Source organism: Notolepis coatsorum (genome assembly GCF_963971535.1).
Source record: "Notolepis coatsorum genome assembly, chromosome: 8".
Lineage (NCBI taxonomy): Eukaryota > Metazoa > Chordata > Actinopteri > Aulopiformes > Paralepididae > Notolepis > Notolepis coatsorum.
Genome location: NC_140172.1, coordinates 109,499,445 through 109,519,171, shown reverse-complemented (window position 1 = coordinate 109,519,171; position 19,727 = coordinate 109,499,445). Strand labels below are relative to the sequence as shown.

Below are 19,727 nucleotides of genomic sequence, written 5' to 3'. Positions count from 1 at the left end.
CGGGCGGTAGCTTCTCCAAGATCCTCTCTACATTTGAGTTGGCGTATAGTTCATGCCTACCCTTTTCCCTCTGCGCTCCCAGCATCCCTACTAGGGACTGCACTCTGATGGACAGGTCGTCCAGTGCTCGATTGTCTGTTGCTGGGGGTAGGCGGTCGATGTGTCTGATCTCCTGGATCACGTAATCCCATATACGTCCATATCTCTGGTCCAACGCTACCAGCGCTGCGGTGTATGGGGTCGTGGAAGTGGCGTAGGCGAGCGCTATGTTGTGCGCGCGGGGTACCTTTAAATGCTTCAGTAGTATCGCGTATTTATGGCGTTCATCAATGACATCCACCAACATTGTCTCCAGACACATGCAGAGCTCCGTATACTGGGCCCGGTTCTCCTGGGTGAAGTCTGGTACCATAGGTGTGCCAATGTATGACGCGGATTGTTGATACATCGGCGAGCGTTGGGGGAGAGGCCTCCTAGGCGAGTCTCCTCCTGCTCCTTGGCGTGGGCTGGTACCGGCTGTGTACCATGGCCCGCTGGTCCAGGTGCTGTTCCTCGGTGCGGGTCGTGCGTCGCGCTCACCCGTGAATAGCGTCGGGGGTCTGTAGCGCAGCTCCGCGGGGGTATAGCCTGGGCTGTACTGGACCTCCTGGTCCGGTAGAGTACTGTGCTGTCGTCGGGCGTGGTTCTCCTCCTCTTCCTCTTCGTCTTCCGTTAGGTCATCCAGGGCTTGTAGTCTCTGATTTAGCCTCTCCGCAGTGTATGCTGCTCCTTCCCGGTGGCTGGGTCTCGCTTGGACCGGTTGGGGAAGGGGGTCTGCGGGGGGTATAAACCTCGTCTGTTGGTCAAGTTCAGGGTCGCTTACTCGACTAGGGGATGCCGCCCTGGAGTGATGTCTAGACGAGTTCCTGGAGCCTCTGGTGGAGGGAGGGGGTGTTGTCCTTCTGATCAGCTGTTCTATTAGTTGCGCTTGTGCTCTGTCGCGCTCGGCTTCGCGCTTGGTGAGATCCGATTCTCTCTGGGCACCGGTGGCGGCGCGCTGGGCGTCGGCCCGGTCTCTTGCCATATTCTCTTCCATCTGAATGCGTCTTATTTCCAGGCGTATGTGCTCTTCTTCGCTCCGTTGCTGTATCTGCAATCGATCGCGTTCACCCTGGAGTCTATCGCGTTCAGTAGAGGCTTTCAGGCTGACGAGGAATGCCTGCTGTAGTGTCCTCTCTGCCTCGCTGGGAGAAGACGGTTGTATAGGGGAGCCGTCCCTTGGGGTACTCCGTGCGGAGTCTTGGAGCTCTATCTCCACGGTGCTCTCCTCATCTTCTTCCGTGCCGAGTTCTCTCTCGGTAGTGTTGTCTTCCTCCCGGGACTCGTCGGGGACTACTTCTTCGGTATTGGCGGGGTGTAAAGTCATGTCTGGTTCCCCCTGGTCCCCACCGTGAGCTGGGTCAGTTACGTTAGAACCCATAGGGGCCTCTATGGTCGGGGTAGCCTGGTTGTTAGGGTTAGACATAATTTTACTTTCTAGTTTTACCGCGTTTACTGTTGGTAGAAGACTAGGTTGTTGACTGACAGCGTAAGCCTCTAGGTACTGAGGGAGCTGTTGTTTGCGCCGCGGGCGTTGTTGGTTAGGAGGATCGTTTCGTGGAGTGTTCATCATAGGCCATTTTAATATTAATAACACTATATTAATATTACACTGATTACCCTCCGGCTCGAAGGACCAATTGTAACTGAGGGGTACAATTCCCTGACTGTATTGTTAGATATGATACTTACTACCACTACCTCTTGTACTTTAGACTCTGGCCACCCAGTACTAGGTATAAATAATTATGATAAACACTCCCACCTGATGAAACGGATCCAACACAAATGTACCAAGTCGAAAGTCTGCGTTTATTAATAATACATAGCAAAAGGTATGTACAACGATCACTTAATTACATTTATGATTTGAAATAGTATGCACTTTTATGGCAAATGAGTATTCGTAGGTAGATCAATATCGAATGTCCAATCTCTGATTGCGCAGGAAGCAAATATACAACCTGGAATATTTAGGGAACAATAGCAATGATACTTGAATGATTATATAGCTGGATACACTAGGGGAAGGTTCCGACTGCTTGTAGGACAGCTGGAGGGGGGGGGGGTAGAGTCTGGCTGTATCCCGTCTGGCCGAGGGTATCCTGGGAGAGCCCACAGTCGTGCGACCCGGTGCCCAGCGATCCTCGATCCACAGATGAAAGCAGTTGGACTCTCTGTGGCCGGCGTCCTCCGGTCCACGATGGAGAGACGTGAGGCGACCTCGTCGTGTAGAGCGTCTTCTCACCTGTCGTCCTCTCCGGGGGGGGTATTTCCAACACACCGCAGTGTTGGCCTTTATCCATAGAATAATCAAAGTACTCAAAGCATAATCCAAGCCGGGGAAGGCTAGCCGTCGTCGGTAGAATAATCCAATATACAGGTCCACTCGCTCTTTGGCCTGGAGCTCCTCGGGTGCAGCTTCACGTGGGGTCAACCACCCTGGATAAGCGTCCAGCTGATGCCCGAAACGATGGGGGTGCTGATTACTATAGAACTCTTACCGCACGAGGCACTACATATGAATAGACTATTATTAGCTTAATAGAATACGTCCAACTCGACGATATAGTGCCAAATATGACTATTCAAATATTAATATACACGATGTCTCAATGCCGATACTGGGCCGAACTGCCCACACGTGGTTCGCGGGGAGGCTTTTGCGTCTGTCACTCTGTTGGAGGGTAAGGAACTGGACTAAAAAAAGCTCTACTTTAATAGCGCAGTATATATACGCACTATGAACAAATAGTACCATTAGTGGTGCGGTAGACATATTCCTACGCGGAACTAGGACTTGTCCATACATGTTGAGCGGTACGATTGAACCTGGTCTGAGGGGTATGGCGACCTGGCACCAAGGTCTCGTCCAATGGTAGAATGGAGACTATTATGGGATGTTCAGTAGACTAGAAGGGATATTCAATGCATATTGTACAAGGAATATACAAGGGATATCAGGGGATATACAAATACAATTAAATATATATATATAAATAAATAAATATATATATTCGGTTTAATCTGATCCTTCAGAACAGTATGTATGTGAGGTAACATGACTAGGGGTCCCTTTGATCAAGCTGCTCTCTCACCTGCTTCCTTGCTGTGACAACCTGGCCTTCGCTTCCTCCTGTTCCTTTTCACAGCTCCCCGTAGCCTCCTCTCCTCCCCGTGGTTCCTGAATCTCCAGGTGGATATGGTTGGGAGAGGAGTGGTATGGAGAGGGGGAAGAGGACGCCTGGGCAGGGGATTCCCCAGAGGAAGAGGAGGAGGAGGAGGAGGAAGAGGAGGAGGAGGAGGATGAGGAGGAGGTTTCTCTTTGACAGTCGTCCTCCGACAGGTCTTGGGCCCAGGAGGAGACCATCTGCTGGAGGTCACTGATCCTCTCCATCACGCTGTCCAGGGCGGAGAACATGTCAGCCTCGCTGATCAGCTGACCCACCTGGTAGACATTTACATTTACGACTTACAAATTGTGTAACAACAAAACCAGGAAGAGGTACACCTCTGGTGGTCAAGGGTAAGTGGGGTTTATCCAACAGTGCCAAACATGAGTACTTCACTTGGAGTGCATAGTAGTAAACAGAGTAGTATATAAACAAAGTTAGTTCGAGTTTTGAATAAACAAACAAACTCCATACACTAAAACTGCATTGCTATACACCACCTTATTGTCTGGGATATTATGGATTTATCCCGGCCATGCAACGCCGCTGCAGACTTTTCACATGAAAGTGATTGGACTCAAACGGCTTTCATTACAATCCTTTAAAATTTGCGGTGCACATTCATGCTCCCTAGAGGCCTAGAGGATGAACCCTTTTGATTTTTGTGACCCCATGGCCTTTCCTCTAGAGCCACCATCAGGCCAAACTTTCAATTATCTCCAATACCTTTAGTTCGAATCTTGATATTTGATTGCAGTTGTAACTGAGGGGTACAATTCCCTGACTGTATTGATAAGTATGGTATTATTAAACCACTACCTCTTGTACTTTAACCTCTGGCCATCCAGTACATGATATAGATATGATGAACACTTTCCCACCTGATGAAACGAAGTCCACACAAATGTACAAATCGAATATTTAATATAGCAAAAGGTATATACAACGTTCACTTGTTTACACTTATGATTTGAAATGCACTTGTATGGCAAATGAGTATTCGTAGGTAAATCAACATTGAATGTCCAATCTCTGGTTACGCAGGGAGTAAGTATACAACCCGGTTCTTTAGGAAACTATAGCGATGGTACTTAAATGATTATAGCTGGATACGCTAAGGGGGGGGGGGGTCCCGCTGGTTGTAAGACAGTAGGAGGGGGGGGTTAGAGAAGCCGCTGGCGGTATCCCATCTGGCCGACGATTTCTTGGGAGAATTCAAAGTCTTGAACACGGTGCCCACAGAACCTCGGTCCGCAGATGAATACAGCTGGACCCTCTGGTGGACGGTAGCTGCCGGTCCACAACGGAGAGACGTGAGGCGACCTCACTGGTGTAGAGCGCCGTCTCACCTGGACTCCTCTCCGGGGGGTAGTTCCAACACTCAGCAGTGTTGGCCGTTATCCATGGAATAATCAAAGCACCCAAAGCATAATCCAAGCCGTGGAAGGCTCGCCGTCGTCCGGGTAGAGTAATCCAATGTACAGGTCTCCTCGTCCTGGCCCGGAGCTCCTCGGATGCAAGCACCACTAGTGGTCTGCCCAGCCTGGTTAAGACTCCAGATAACGTCAGGAACGATGGGGGTACTGATAACTTTATAACTCTAACCGAACGATGCACCATACATAATAGACTATTATTAGCTTAATAGAATACGTCCAACTCGACGGTATAGTGCCAAACTATGACAATTCAACTATTAATCCACACGATATCTCAATGCCTATTCTGAGGCCAAGTAGGCCTTACTGCACCACACGTGCGTCGTGGGTGAGGCTTCGCGTCTGTTACTCGGTTGGAGGGTAAAGAACTAATGGACTAAAAAAAAGTTCTACTTTACTTGCGCCATATATATATGCGCTGTGAACAAATAGTACCATTCGTATTTCGCCAGACGTATTCCTACGCGGAACCGGGCTTGCCACGACATGTTGGGCGGCACGATTGAACTTGAACCTAGGGGTATGGCTGCTGGCGCCAGGTTCTCGTCCAATGGTAGAATGAAACTATTATGGGCTGTTTAGTAGACTAAAGGGATATTCAGTGCATATTGTACAAGGAATATACAGGGGATATCAAACGATATACAAATATTATTAAATATATATATATAAATAAATATATATATTCGGTTTAATCTGATCCTTCACAACAGCCGCACCCTAATTAGTCCCACCTAATTAGCTAAGCAGAGACAGATTAACCGCACTGTCTACCACTCAAGGTCCGCTGTAAGGGTCAGTCAACTCACAAAGTCATGGGGTCATGGTCATCATCGATAGTGTCTGGGAGTCGGGGCAGTTCTATTAGCCTCGCCACGGGTCGTGTGTAAGTTCGCCCTTGGACGAGTACTTCAGCTGCTCGGACCTTGCCATCGGCACCGGTGATCACTTTGCTTACGCGGCCAGCCGGCCACATAGCTCTGGGTAGTGACTGGTCGATAATCATGACGACTGTTCCTTCTGTCAAATTGTCTCTCTCTTTTACCCACTTCTGGCGGGTCTGTAGAGACGGTAGGTAGTGGAGTAGGAAGCTGCTCCAAAACTTGTCAGCTAGTACTTGACTGTACCTCCACATTCTTCGGCCGTTCGCTTCTTCAGGCCTGTACATTGTCTGGGGTAGCGCGGGGTCCAGCCGCCCCATTAAGAGTGTGTTGGGGGTGACTGGGTCGACATCTGCTACATCACTGGAGACGTAACCGAGGGGTTTTGAGTTCAATACTCCCTCGATCTCCGTGAGGACTGTCATTAGGACTTCCTCCGCCACAGTCTGGGCCCCAAGCACGGCGTACAGGGCTGTCTTTATAGAACGTACTTCTCGTTCCCAGGTTCCACCGAAGTGGGGTGCGTTCGGGGGATTAAACTGGAAGTCAATCTGGGATGGAGCGAGGTGGGTCTTAAGTTCTGGGCCCATAGCTTGGAAGCTCTCTCTCAGCTCTCTTTCTCCGCCTTTGAAGTTTGTCCCGTGATCAGACAACAATGTAGACGGTTTTCCTTTCCGTGATGTGAATCTTCGGAAGGCCATAAGGAATGAGTCTGTGCTCATGGTCGGAAGGAGCTCGATATGTATCGCTCTGGTGGTCATGCATTTGAATACAATACCCCACCGCTTCTCGGTTCCTCTTCCTCTCTTTATATACAACGGGCCAAAACAGTCCATGCCTGTGGAGTGGAATGGCTTGTCGCCGAGTCGGAGGCGACAGGGGGGTAAGTCAGCCATCCGTGGTATGCTGGGCTGCGCGCGTCACTTTCGGCAGTCTAGACAGGTTCGCTGGAAGCGTCGCACCGCTTCTCTTCCTTGAAGTATCCAATAGCGACGTCTGATCTCCGCGAAGACTCTCTCTGCTCCTGCGTGGTGTACATCCTCGTCGTATTTCTTTATGATCAGCTCTGTGACCTTGTGTCGGCTGTTCAAGACTATCGGGTACTTAATGTCATCCGGTAGATCGGGGGCTCTCCGCAGGCGACCACCCACTCTGATGAGATTATGGGCATCACTCTCGGGTGCCAGGTGGAGCAGTCTGCTGTCTGATGGGACGGGCTTTCCTCCCTGTAGACAGTCTAGCTCATCGGGGAACGAGTCTCTCTGGGCTCGTTGTAGTAGAAGAAGTTCTGCTTCTTCGTAGTCAGCTGCTGAAATGTCAGTGGTGGACTGAATCTCTGGGTGGTGCCACAGGAATGTCTTTTGCTGCGCACTCTCTAGGGTAATGCAGTCATCTATGTTGGGGTCTGTGGAGGCGACTGTGCTCAGTCCACAGAACATAGGTTTCTTGTTCTCAGCCTCCTCGTTACTTGCTTCCTGTGGGGTGGGCGTAGGCCACTCTTCTTCGGGGAGCTTGAGGAATTCTGGTCCGTCACTGTAGATGTTGCGACGGGTGAGGTCATCCAGGGACATTCCCCGGGTGATGACGTCAGCTGGGTTGTGTTTGGTGTCCACATACCGCCAGCTCGCTGCTTCTGTTAACTCTTGAATCTCGGTGACTCTGACTCCCACGAAGACTTTGTATCTGCATGAATCAGACTTGATCCATGTGAGTACTGTCGTGGAATCTGACCACAAGATTGTTCTGTGCACCGGAATGGTGAGTTCACGTTGGATTAACGTGGCTAGATGCGCTCCTGCTAGGGCTGCGCAGAGCTCTAGACGCGGGATAGATTGTTGCTTTCGTGGGGCTATTCTTGAGCGAGCCAGGATGAAAGCAGTGTGTATCTTTCCTCCCTTCTCTTGGGCACGCAAGTAGGCCACCGATCCATAGGCTACTTCGGAGGCGTCGCTGAAGACGTGTAGATCAATCTTGCATGTCTCTGGCCTCACTGTGGATGGGAAGTAGCTGCGGCGTATATTGACGCCTGGGAGTGAGCGGAGTTCCGTCTCCCACTCTCTCCATGTTGAGGCAAGGTGTGCGGGTATGGGGTCGTCCCAGCCCTGGTCCTTGTCCGATAGTGCTCGTACAATCATCTTTGCCCTGGTGGTGTAAGGTAGAATACATCCCAATGGGTCATATTGTCTGGCGAGTGTTCTGTACACACTCTGTCTGGTGGTCGGTGTCGCCGTCGACCTTCCCTGCTCTGGAGTCAGGGGTTTGTGTCTATAGTGGAGCGAGTCTGTTTTGAAGCGCCAGACTAGTCCTAGTGTCATTTCTTGGGCTTCTCCTGGGATGGTCGCCATCCAGGTCTCGCTGCTGGCAGCCTTGTCCGCGGGGGAGAGGCTGCGCAATACGTGCGGGTCACTGCTGGCCCACTGCCTGAGATCAAAGCCGCCTTTGATCAGGGAGGCGCGTAGCTTGATTAGGAGAGCCTCGGCTTCTTCTTGAGTCGAAACGCTTTGTAAACAGTTGTCCACGTAGAAACTGTTCTTCACACTGTGTCGGACCTCTTCATCTGCTGTTGGGTCCTCTGCGACGTGTTTCTGTAGTGCAAATGTAGCACAGCACGGGCTGCATGTGGTTCCGAAGGGGAGTACTTCCCACTGGTAGATGGCTGGGTTCTCATCTCCGATCCTCTCTCTCCATAGGAACCGCAGCAGGGGCTTGTCCTCCTCCACTAGTCTCACCTGCAGGAACATTCCTTTGATATCCCCGCTGATAGCCACCTTGTCCTGGCGGAAGCGCAGTAGCACGCCTAGTAGGGAGGGGCTGAGTGTGGGGCCGGGTAAGAGCTCTTTATTCAGATTTTGGGATCCGATCTGGTAGCTGCAGTTAAACACAATGCGATCATTGCCGTTGTGGTGGACCTTGTGATGCGGCACGTACCATGATTCGGTCGTCTGATCGGCCTCTTTAATGTCAATCTTTGTCACGTGTCCCGCTGTGATTAGCTTCTCAATCTCAGCGCGGTACACACGCTCTTGAGCGGGGTCTTTGGCTAGGCGCCGCTCTGTGTTCAATAGATAGCGCTCCGTGGCGTCTTTCTTTGCGTGAAAGGTGGGCATTCCCTCTCGCCTCAGGAGTGGAGTTGCGTATCTCATCACTCCGCCGACTGTGACTCTCTTTGTCCCTTGCTCGAGTAGGTTGATGGCGTAAATGTCTTCTTTAGAACGAATATCTTTCTTTTCGTTCTTAAAGGGCATTGTCTCTAGTGTCCATAGCCTCTCGACATGCTGCAGGAGAGTGGTGTCTTCTTCTGTCGTTCTGGAGTGGAGGCAGCTAGTGGCTGCTGTTCGGTTGAGAGATTTAGCGAGGGGGCCTTGTAGTGTCCACCCTAGGCGGGTCTCGACTGCTGCAGGACAGCCTCGGGGTCCTGTATGGACCCGGTCAATCGGGACTATAAGTTCTGCATGGTCGGAGCCTATCAGCAGGGTCGGGGTAGCGCCATCTATGAGCGGGATGGGTAGTTGTCGCAGGTGCACATATTTATCCATCAACTTGGCGATAGGGTAGGTGTACTGCGATAGTCCTATTTCTTGGCTGGTGAAAGCATTTGTAATCCTATACCGTCGCTCTGGCTGCCCGTTTGCTGCGATAGTGAAGGAGACATTCTCGCCATTTATCGTCTTTAAATCTCTTCTTATTGTCCGAATCGTCATTTCGTTCTCGCTCCCCCGCAGTCCCAGCTGGGCCGCAGCGGACGCGAGCAGAAGGGTCTTTTCTGACCCGTCATCAAGGACGGCGTAAGTGTCCATGACTTTATCTTGGTAGCTCAATGTCACACGGACTACCTTTAAGAGCACTTGGGCGCCGCTGCTGCTGGCGGGGTCAATGTACATGACACTTGCCTTGGTGCCGCTCGATGGTGCAGGTGAAGGCCGTCTTCTGTTACTGTCGTGTAGTATATCTAGATGGGCTCCGTCGCACCGACTGCACCTTTTCTTTAGGCGGCATTCGGCTGCCATGTGACTGCGCGCACATCGGTAACAGCGCCTGTTGGACTTTATCCATTGACTCACTTCTTCTGCATTCATCTTTGTGAACAGGTCACATTGTGACAGCCAGTGTTCTTTCTCACAGTAGGGGCACGCCATCTTCCACTTCTCTTTTCTCGAGGGGGTACTGTGGCTCTTACTGCTCGGTACTGACTCTGATTGGTGCATGACAGTCACCGATCTTCTTCCATCATTTATTCTCCTGGGTCCCTCTCTGGAGCTTGGCGTGCTCCGCCCGAACGTATCCAGTCGTAAGCTGCTGACCTCTCTCGCCAGGAAGTCGGCTAGATCAAGGAGGGATGGTTCGGGGCCGTTAGGATCCCGGTAGTCTCTCTGCCGCCTAAAACGCTCTTGTCTTGCGGGTGGCAGCTTCTCCAAAATCCTCTCGACGTTAGAGTTGGCGTATAGCTCATGCATGCCCTTTTCCCGTTGCGCTCCCAGCATCCCTACCAGGGACTGCACTTTGATTGACAGGTCGTCTAATGAGCGATTGTCTGTTGCTGGGGGTAGGCGATCAATATGCCTTATCTCTTGGATTACGTAATCCCATATACGTCCATATCTCTGGTCCAGCGCTGCTAGGGCCGCGGTGTATGGGGTCGTAGAGGTGGCATAGGCTAGCGCTATATTGTGCGCTCGCTGTACTTTCAGGTGCTTCAGTAATATTGCATACTTGTGGCGTTCATCAGCGACATCCACCATCATTGTCTCTAAGCACATCCGGAGCTCCGTGTACTGTGCTCGATTCTCATAGGTGAAGTCTGGAAACGACGGCGTGGCAATGTATGACGCCGTGGATGGCTGATACATCGGCGAGCGTTGGGGGAGAGACCTCCTAGGCGAGTCCCCTCTTGCGCCTCTCTGTGGGCTGGTACTGACAGGGTACCATGGCCCGCTGGTCCAGGTGCTATTCCTCGGGGCTGGTCGTGCGTCGTGCTCACCCGTGAATAGAGTCGGGGGTCTGTAGCGCAGCGCAGCGGGGGTATAGCCTGGGCTGTACTGGACCTCCTGGTCCGGTGGAGTACTGTGCTGTCGTCGGGCTTGGTTCTCCTCCTCTCCCTCTTCTTCCTCTATCAGGTCTTCCAGATCCTGTAGCCGTTTATTTAGCTTCTCCGCAGTGTATGCCGCTCCTTCTTTGTAGCTGGGTCTCGCTTGGACCGGTTTGGGAAGGGGGTCTGCGGGGGGTATAGGCTTGGTCTGTTGGTCAAGTTCAGGGTCGCTTGCTCGGTTAGGAGACGCTGCCCTTGACTGTTGTCTCGACGAGTTCCTTGAACCCCTGGCGGAGGGAGAGGGTGTTGCCTTGAGGATCAGCTGCTCCATTAGTTGCGCTTGTAACTTGTCGCGCTCGGCTTCGCGCTTGGTGAGATCTGCTTCTCTTTGGGCACCGGCAGCGGCGCGCTGTGCGTCGGCCCGGTCTCTTGCCATATTCTCTTCCGTCTGAAGGCGTCTCATCTCCAGGCGTATGCGCTCTTCTTCGCTCCGTTGCTGCGCTTGGAGTTGTTCGCGCTCGATAAGCATCTGTGCTTGGAGTCGATCGCGTTCACCCTGAAGTCGATCGCGTTCACCCTGAAGTCGATCGCGTTCGGTAGAGGCTGTCAGGCTGACGAGGAACGCCTGTTGTAGCATCCTCTCCGCTTCGCTGGGGGAAGGCGGTTGTGGAGGTGAGCCGCTCCTGGGTGAGCTGCTCCTGGGTGTACTCGTTGGGGAGTCCTGGAGCTCTATTTCCTCGGCGCTCTCCTCCTCTTCTTCCGTGCAGAGTTCTCTCTCTGTAGGGTTGTCTTCCTCCCGGGGCTGGTCGGGGACTACTTCTTCGGTATTGGCGGGGGGTAAAGGCATGTCAGCTCCCTCCTGGTCCCCACCGTGAGCTTGGTCAGTTACATTAGAACCTACTGGGGCCTCTGTGGTCGGGGAAACCTGGTCGTTAAGGTCAGACATAATTTTACTTTCTACTTTTACCGCGTTTACCGTTTGTCGAAGGCTAGGTAGTTGACTGACAGCGTAATCCTCTAAGTACTGAGGTGTCTGTCGTCTGCGCCGCGGGCGTTCTACGTTAGGAGGACCGTTTCGTGGAGTGTTCATCATAGGCCATTTCAATATTAATAACACTATATTAATATTACACTAGTTACCCTCCGGCTCGAAGGACCAATTGTAACTGAGGGGTACAATTCCCTGACTGTATTGATAAGTATGGTATTATTAAACCACTACCTCTTGTACTTTAACCTCTGGCCATCCAGTACATGATATAGATATGATGAACACTTTCCCACCTGATGAAACGAAGTCCACACAAATGTACAAATCGAATATTTAATATAGCAAAAGGTATATACAACGTTCACTTGTTTACACTTATGATTTGAAATGCACTTGTATGGCAAATGAGTATTCGTAGGTAAATCAACATTGAATGTCCAATCTCTGGTTACGCAGGGAGTAAGTATACAACCCGGTTCTTTAGGAAACTATAGCGATGGTACTTAAATGATTATAGCTGGATACACTAAGGGGGGGGGGGGGGGGTCCCGCTGGTTGTAAGACAGTAGGAGGGGGGGGGGGTTAGAGAAGCCGCTGGCGGTATCCCATCTGGCCGACGATTTCTTGGGAGAATTCAAAGTCTTGAACACGGTGCCCACAGAACCTCGGTCCGCAGATGAATACAGCTGGACCCTCTGGTGGACGGTAGCTGCCGGTCCACAACGGAGAGATGTGAGGCGACCTCACTGGTGTAGAGCGCCGTCTCACCTGGACTCCTCTCCGGGGGGTAGTTCCAACACTCAGCAGTGTTGGCCGTTATCCATGGAATAATCAAAGCACCCAAAGCATAATCCAAGCCGTGGAAGGCTCGCCGTCGTCCGGGTAGAGTAATCCAATGTACAGGTCTCCTCGTCCTGGCCCGGAGCTCCTCGGATGCAAGCACCACTAGTGGTCTGCCCAGCCTGGTTAAGACTCCAGATAACGTCAGGAACGATGGGGGTACTGATAACTTTATAACTCTAACCGAACGATGCACCATACATAATAGACTATTATTAGCTTAATAGAATACGTCCAACTCGACGGTATAGTGCCAAACTATGACAATTCAACTATTAATCCACACGATATCTCAATGCCTATTCTGAGGCCAAGTAGGCCTTACTGCACCACACGTGCGTCGTGGGTGAGGCTTCGCGTCTGTTACTCGGTTGGAGGGTAAAGAACTAATGGACTAAAAAAAAGTTCTACTTTACTTGCGCCATATATATATGCGCTGTGAACAAATAGTACCATTCGTATTTCGCCAGACGTATTCCTACGCGGAACCGGGCTTGCCACGACATGTTGGGCGGCACGATTTAACTTGAACCTAGGGGTATGGCTGCTGGCGCCAGGTTCTCGTCCAATGGTAGAATGAAACTATTATGGGCTGTTTAGTAGACTAAAGGGATATTCAGTGCATATTGTACAAGGAATATACAGGGGATATCAAACGATATACAAATATTATTAAATATATATATATAAATAAATATATATATTCGGTTTAATCTGATCCTTCACAACAGCAGTGGTTATGTCAAACCAAATAATTAGGAGTGTGAATGTGAATGATCACCCCCAGCGACTCAACCTTGACTGTCTTCATCTGTGAATGTGCACAAATACTCCCACTTACCATCTTTAGACAGCTAGGTTTGAAAACATTATTATTATCGGAAAACTTAACTTGACTTATATGGCTCTTCTTCGTCTGAAGGACTCAATCTCGTCTTAGAATCTCGTTATTTGTTTGTCCTCTGCATTTAACCCATCCTAACTATTCATAAGCAGTAGGCATCCATAGTCTGGACACAACTCCAGTTCTACTGTCAGTGGCAGAAGTATGTACCTGGCATGCATGTCTTTTATGGTGTAGGAAGAAACCAGAGTATCCGTAGAAAACCCACGCAAACACGGTGAGAAAATGCAATCTCCACACAGAAAGCCCCCCCCCACTCCGAAATCCAGTTTGAACCCAAACAGTGACCCACCTCCGTCTTCTCCACCTCCTGCTCCGCGTCACTCCCAGTCCCTCTGCTGTTTCCTAGGAGCTGCTGGATAGGAGGGACGTTATCGTAGATACTGGCCCGGGGGTCCATCAAAGCCAGGGGGCCGGGGACACTAGCGTCCGAGGAGGGCGGGGCGTCTTCTTGGTCTTTGGACACCAGCGGCGACACACCGCGACGGCTGCATCGGCGCCGGTAACCGTGGAAACTGCCGGTCCTCCAGTTGACAGACGTGTTGTCAATGATGGGGGAGAGCATGGTGTCTTTGTGGGTAAGGGTGGTGGGGAACGTCCCTGGCTTGTGTCCGTGGGGTATCTGGAACACTAGGCTGTCGTGGCTGTTGTTGTTGATCTGGTTTCTGAAGTCCTAAATGACAGAACAGATTGAATGAAATGACCGAACAGAATGGATGGGCGGACAGACAGACAGATAGATAAATGGATGGATGTTATGATGTGATCTACATTTTTCAAGCCATAGTATGGTTTATTTTAAACTCTCAATGTTTTATATGATGGATTGGAGATACCATGATATTACCCTTGTTACCATGGTGTTATTATGCAAGTGCAAGTATCAAGTGGTACTATGGAAATACACAACTTTTACCATGGTTGTACCGTACATATTTTACACAATGGTTGGTACCATAGTAAAACTGAAATCATTTTCTGTGGGAGCTGTTTTCAATGTTTACTCAAATATAATTTACGGGCGGCTAGGTGGTGCAGTGGGCAAGGCGCTCACCACCAATGCAGGAGACGCTGGGTTCGAGCCCAGCTCTCCGCATTGCTATCAGCTTGGCTGGTCGTTCATACTAATACAATTTGGCAGTATTAGGGGGTGGGAAGCTGATGGGTGGGGATCGGACGTTGTGGACAACGACTCCTACAGGTCGGTTGGTGCACCTGCGCAGCAGAATCAGGAAGCGACGGGGGCGGCGTGCCCTCCAAACGCAGACCCCCGACGCTGAGAGGTCGCGCTGTGCAGGTGAAAAGATGCGACTGCTGCTTCCTCGAGTACCGGAGGGGACACGTGATGTAAGGCTTAGTCCACATTGCAGCCAGCTTGTGGGAGGCATGGCCTAACAGCGTTTGAGACAGGGGAGGGTAGAATTGGACGATACGAAATTGGGATGGGAGAAAAATTGAAAAATGGGAGAAAAAGTAGATCAAAAAAATATATATAATAGCTTTTGTTTACCTGCGACTTATTGGCCTTGGCTCATTTTCTGTAAAAGAACATATTTTCATTGCATGCACAGTGTGGACTCTGGAGCACTGGACCGGAAAGTGTGTAAATTGTAGGTGAAAACAAGTAAATAATGGTAAATATTATACACAGGGGGCCTATAACTTCTTGCTATGCCCCTGGAAGGTAGAGGAGAATACAAATTAGAATGAAAGAAAAGAGGAATGATCAAAATTCTTGGCAGCCATCTTAGTTACAGCGCACCAAGGGAGAAGCCCCTAATACTCCTTTCTATCCGCTCACGTCTCGGTGCATGCCAACCCAGGACTAATGCGCTCAACTCCCAATTGACCTGTCTCAAAACCCTGCCCCTTTTCTTGATCCTCCAATCACAACTGTCGCTTACCTCGGACAAACCAAGTTTGTCCGAGGTAAGCGACAGTTGTGATTGGAGGATCAAGAAAAGGGGCAGGGTTTTGAGACAGGTCCATTGTTTTACAAAGGCCATCATGAGACTAACCTCTGTGCCTCTGTGGAGCAGTAATTCTTGGTTCTGGTTGTTCTGAGTCACTCCTCCACCACCGACGCCGGCCCGTTTATAGTTGCTCCTCACCCGCGTCACCGGGCTGGGCGTGCTGGCGGTGCTGCTGCTCTCCGAGGGGCTGCTGCTGCTGCTGCTGCTGCTGCCGGTGTGGGGCGAGGACGGGGAGGAGGAGGAGGCCTGGCTGCCTGGTCCAGCCTGCAGACTGGATAGATCCAGGGGGGGTCAAGGGTCAAGTTGTGTGAGTAAGCGTAAAAACAATGCTACAATGTTATTAAGTTTAATTTGATTACACGTAATTGAGTTCGATTCAATTATATCAAATGTAATTTCATTTAATAAGCTAAGTACTACTAAATTCAAGAATAAAACTAGACATGAACAACACTTTGGTACTTAAAACAAATGTAAAATCTGAATGTGCGACTTATTTGAAACTACAATCTCTGAAAATTAACAAAAAGTCAACTGAAATCGATCAAAAAGATCATTATGAGCATATTTGGTCCAACTGAAATAAAAGTCAAAATAAAAACTGAACGGACGTCACAAAACCATTCTAACCTTGCCGGGCAATGCAACCTCCTCAGCCTCTCCTCCTCCATGGGACCCTCCAGAAATACAGGCCCACTGATGACCAACCGGGCCCGGCTACCGCTGCCGTGGCTGGGGGAGCGCTGGCCGCCGGACGTCCCCCTCAGTCTCAGCTTCTCCATCTTCCTCAACAGGCTGGGGCCTTTCTTCCTGGGAGGCTTCCCTGAGCAGTGCTCGGCCTCCAAGCTGAGGGTGGACGACTCTCTCGTCCCGCCACAGGGAGAGGGGGGCCCGCTGAACGAGGTGTCCAAGGATGGGGTCTTGTTGGTGGAGGAACAGCGGGACGAGCTCCGGCTGGTCTCCTGCTCGTCCGTGGTGCTGATGGTGGTGGTTGTCGTGGGGACGTGTGGGTCTCCATGGCTCTTGAGGCCTCTGCCCTGGCCTTCGCTCTCAGTGCTGCTGGTGCTCTGGATGGAGCAGGCATCGTGCCGGTCGTTGGGACCGTCGGTGGAGGGCAGGAACTCCAGCGTTTCGTGGAGGCGTCGCCAGCACCGAGCCCGCCTGTCATAGGTCCATTTGTCGCTGATGGCACAGGGATCATCATCATCACAGTCGTCTCCCTGAGGGGGGGGGGGGGGGGGGGGGGGGTAACGTGGAGATTTGTTTAGAGCAAGGGGGCTCTTAATGCCTTTCATGCATGGGTCCATATTCACAAAGCCTCTCGCAGAGGGAGTACTGATCTAGAATCAGCTTCAGTCAGTAAGTTTGAGTAAGGTCATGAGAACATGTTGTCCTGGTCACTGACGTCAAATCAGCGTACTTACTCTTGAGAAGCTTTGGCAAATACAGGCCCTGAACTGAGTAAATTACCAACCAGTGACACACCTGCTGTGTGGCCTCATTTGGATCTACTTTTTCTCCTCCTTTTTCTGTGATTTTTCTCCCCATCCCAATTGTACCTCTCGTGCCAATTCTGCCTCCCCTGTCCTGATTGTTGCTCGCATATGCCCCCCAATGGCCGGTTGTAGGGAGGATAGAAGCCTTGCATCACATGTCCCCTCCGATACACGTGGAGGCAGCCTGTCACATCTTTTCACCTGCCAGCGCGGACTCTCATTTGGCGAGGAGTAACGTGTAGGAGGCTCACACTGCCCTCGCCATTTTCCTGACTTTGCTGTGCAGGCGCCCCAACCGACCTGTAGGAGTCGCTGTTTACAACGACCAGACTACCACCCTTCGACTTCCCACCCGCTAACTCTGCCAATTGAGTTAGTATGACGGCCGGCCCAAGCCGGATGCAGCGCCGACAGCCGGATTCGAACCCGGTGTCTCTTGTGTTGGTGACGAGCGCAATGTCCACTGCGCCACCCAGCCGCCCCCACCTCATTTGGATCTTGAACACTAGTTCAGAGGGTGGTGTGTCTTGTCACTCACCATTCAAGTTTGAACAAAATGCACACATGTAAGGACACATGCTTAAAAAGGGATGTGTCGTTTGGTCTTTCCACTGTAGTCCCTAACTACACTTTCATGTGACGCACGGAAGATGGCATTTCCCCTCAATTTTTTTTATTTTTCTTTAGAGGAAGATAAAACATAGGCCATCTAGATACACACAACCTGAGCGCATGAAGATGAACATGCACACACACACACACACACACACACACACACACACACACACACACACACACACACACACACACACACACACACACACACACACACACACACACACACACACAGACACTCTCTCTCTTCTTCTTCTTATCCTCTGTCTCTTACTCTCTCTCTCTCTCTCTCAGACAGTGCAAGCAACTGGGGCACCAGTGAAGTCGGGGATGGGGGGAGGGGTATCATATGATATCAGTGGAAATCGGGGACTTCTTAACGAGGAGATTTCCCTCTCTCTCTCTCTCTCTCTCTCTCTCTCTCTCTCTCTCTCTCTCTCTCTCTCTCTCTCTCTCTCTCTCTCACTCACTCTCTCTTTCTCACACTATCTCTTACTCTTTCTCACACTATCTCTCTCTCTTTACTCACCCTGTGCTTTGATCTCCCAAGCTCCAGCCTCATTTCCACACATTTGTTTAAAGTGCTTAATCTCCTGGCAGTAAAAAGAAGACAGAGAGACAGCAGTGAGACAGCAATACAATAGTAAACAAAGCTATCTTCTGTTGTGTACACTCTGCATGCTGTGCCAGCTGGTATTTATTACACAGATACAGACACACACATGTACATAGACCTCTATAGATCCACACATAAACGCATGCATGCATGCCTGCATGTACGCAGACACACACACACACACACACACACACACACACACACACACACACACACACACACACACACACACACACACACACACACACACACACACACACACACACACACACACACACACACACACACACACACACACACACACACACACACACACACACACACACACACACACACACACATGCGCTTCATCTGCAGCTGCGTAGGCAGCCATAATGGTTAGGCGGGCAGGGAGGGAGCGGAGTGCAGTGAGGATATTTTTTCATTCTTGAGACAATAGAAAGGCTGACAGAGTAACAGAGACACAGGAGAGATGGTTCCAGAGGGATCTGATCCCAGGACGGTAGGGTTATGTGTGGTTCCGGAGGGATCTGATCCCAGGACGGTAGGGTTATGTGTGGTTCCGGAGGGATCTGATCCCAGGACGGTAGGGTTATGTGTGGTTCCGGAGGGATCTGATCCCAGGACGGTAGGGTTATGTGTGGTTCCAGAGGGATCTGATCCCAGGACGGTAGGGTTATGTGTGGTTCCAGAGGGATCTGATCCCAGGACGGTAGGGTTATGTGTGGTTCCGGAGGGATCTGATCCCAGGACGGTAGGGTTATGTGTGGTTCCAGAGGGATCTGATCCCAGGACGGTAGGGTTATGTGTGGTTCCAGAGGGATCTGATCCCAGGACGGTAGGGTTATGTGTGGTTCCAGAGGGATCTGATCCCAGGACGGTAGGGTTATGTGTGGTTCCAGAGGGATCTGATCCCAGGACGGTAGGGTTATGTGTGGTTCCAGAGGGATCTGATCCCAGGACGGTAGGGTTATGTGTGGTTCCAGAGGGATCTGATCCCAGGACGGTAGGGTTATGTGTGGTTCCAGAGGGATCTGATCCCAGGACGGTAGGGTTATGTGTGGTTCCAGAGGGATCTGATCCCAGGACGGTAGGGTTATGTGTGGTTCCAGAGGGATCTGATCCCAGGACGGTAGAGTTATGTGTGGTTCCAGAGGGATCTGATCCCAGGACGGTAGGGTTACAAGGGATTTGATCCCAGGACGGTAGGGTTATGTGTGGTTCCAGAGGGATCTGATCCCAGGACGGTAGGGTTATGTGTGGTTCCAGAGGGATCTGATCCCAGGACGGTAGGGTTATGTGTGGTTCCGGAGGGATCTGATCCCAGGACGGTAGAGTTATGTGTGGTTCCAGAGGGATCTGATCCCAGGACGGTAGGGTTATGTGTGGTTCCAGAGGGATCTGATCCCAGGACGGTAGGGTTATGTGTGGTTCCAGAGGGATCTGATCCCAGGACGGTAGGGTTATGTGTGGTTCCGGAGGGATCTGATCCCAGGACGGTAGGGTTATGTGTGGTTCCAGAGGGATCTGATCCCAGGACGGTAGGGTTATGTGTGGTTCCAGAGGGATCTGATCACAGGACGGTAGGGTTATATGTGGTTCCGGAGGGATCTGATCCCAGGACGGTAGGGTTATGTGTGGTTCCAGAGGGATTTGTTCCCAGGACGGTAGAGTTATGTGTGGTTCCAGAGGGAT

General features: G+C 51.0%; 1 protein-coding gene across 1 annotated transcript in view; it reads right to left on the bottom strand.

Annotated features, from left to right (window-relative positions):
* The window catches only part of LOC311233533 (rho GTPase-activating protein 7-like), a gene marked incomplete at its 3' end in the record, with an annotated part of 56,215 nt that extends 38,209 nt beyond the window's left edge, over nucleotides 1-18,006 (bottom strand). Inside the window, exons 1-5 of the mRNA XM_084320499.1 lie at nucleotides 17,946-18,006; nucleotides 15,936-16,525; nucleotides 15,351-15,576; nucleotides 13,625-14,005; nucleotides 3,177-3,526 (exon numbers count right to left, since the gene is read on the bottom strand). Coding sequence (XP_084176625.1) covers nucleotides 3,177-3,526; nucleotides 13,625-14,005; nucleotides 15,351-15,576; nucleotides 15,936-16,525; nucleotides 17,946-17,978 — 1,580 coding nt within the window. The 5' untranslated portion in view covers nucleotides 17,979-18,006. The remainder of the gene's footprint in view (nucleotides 1-3,176; nucleotides 3,527-13,624; nucleotides 14,006-15,350; nucleotides 15,577-15,935; nucleotides 16,526-17,945) is intronic.
* Nucleotides 18,007-19,727: the final 1,721 nt, after the last annotated feature.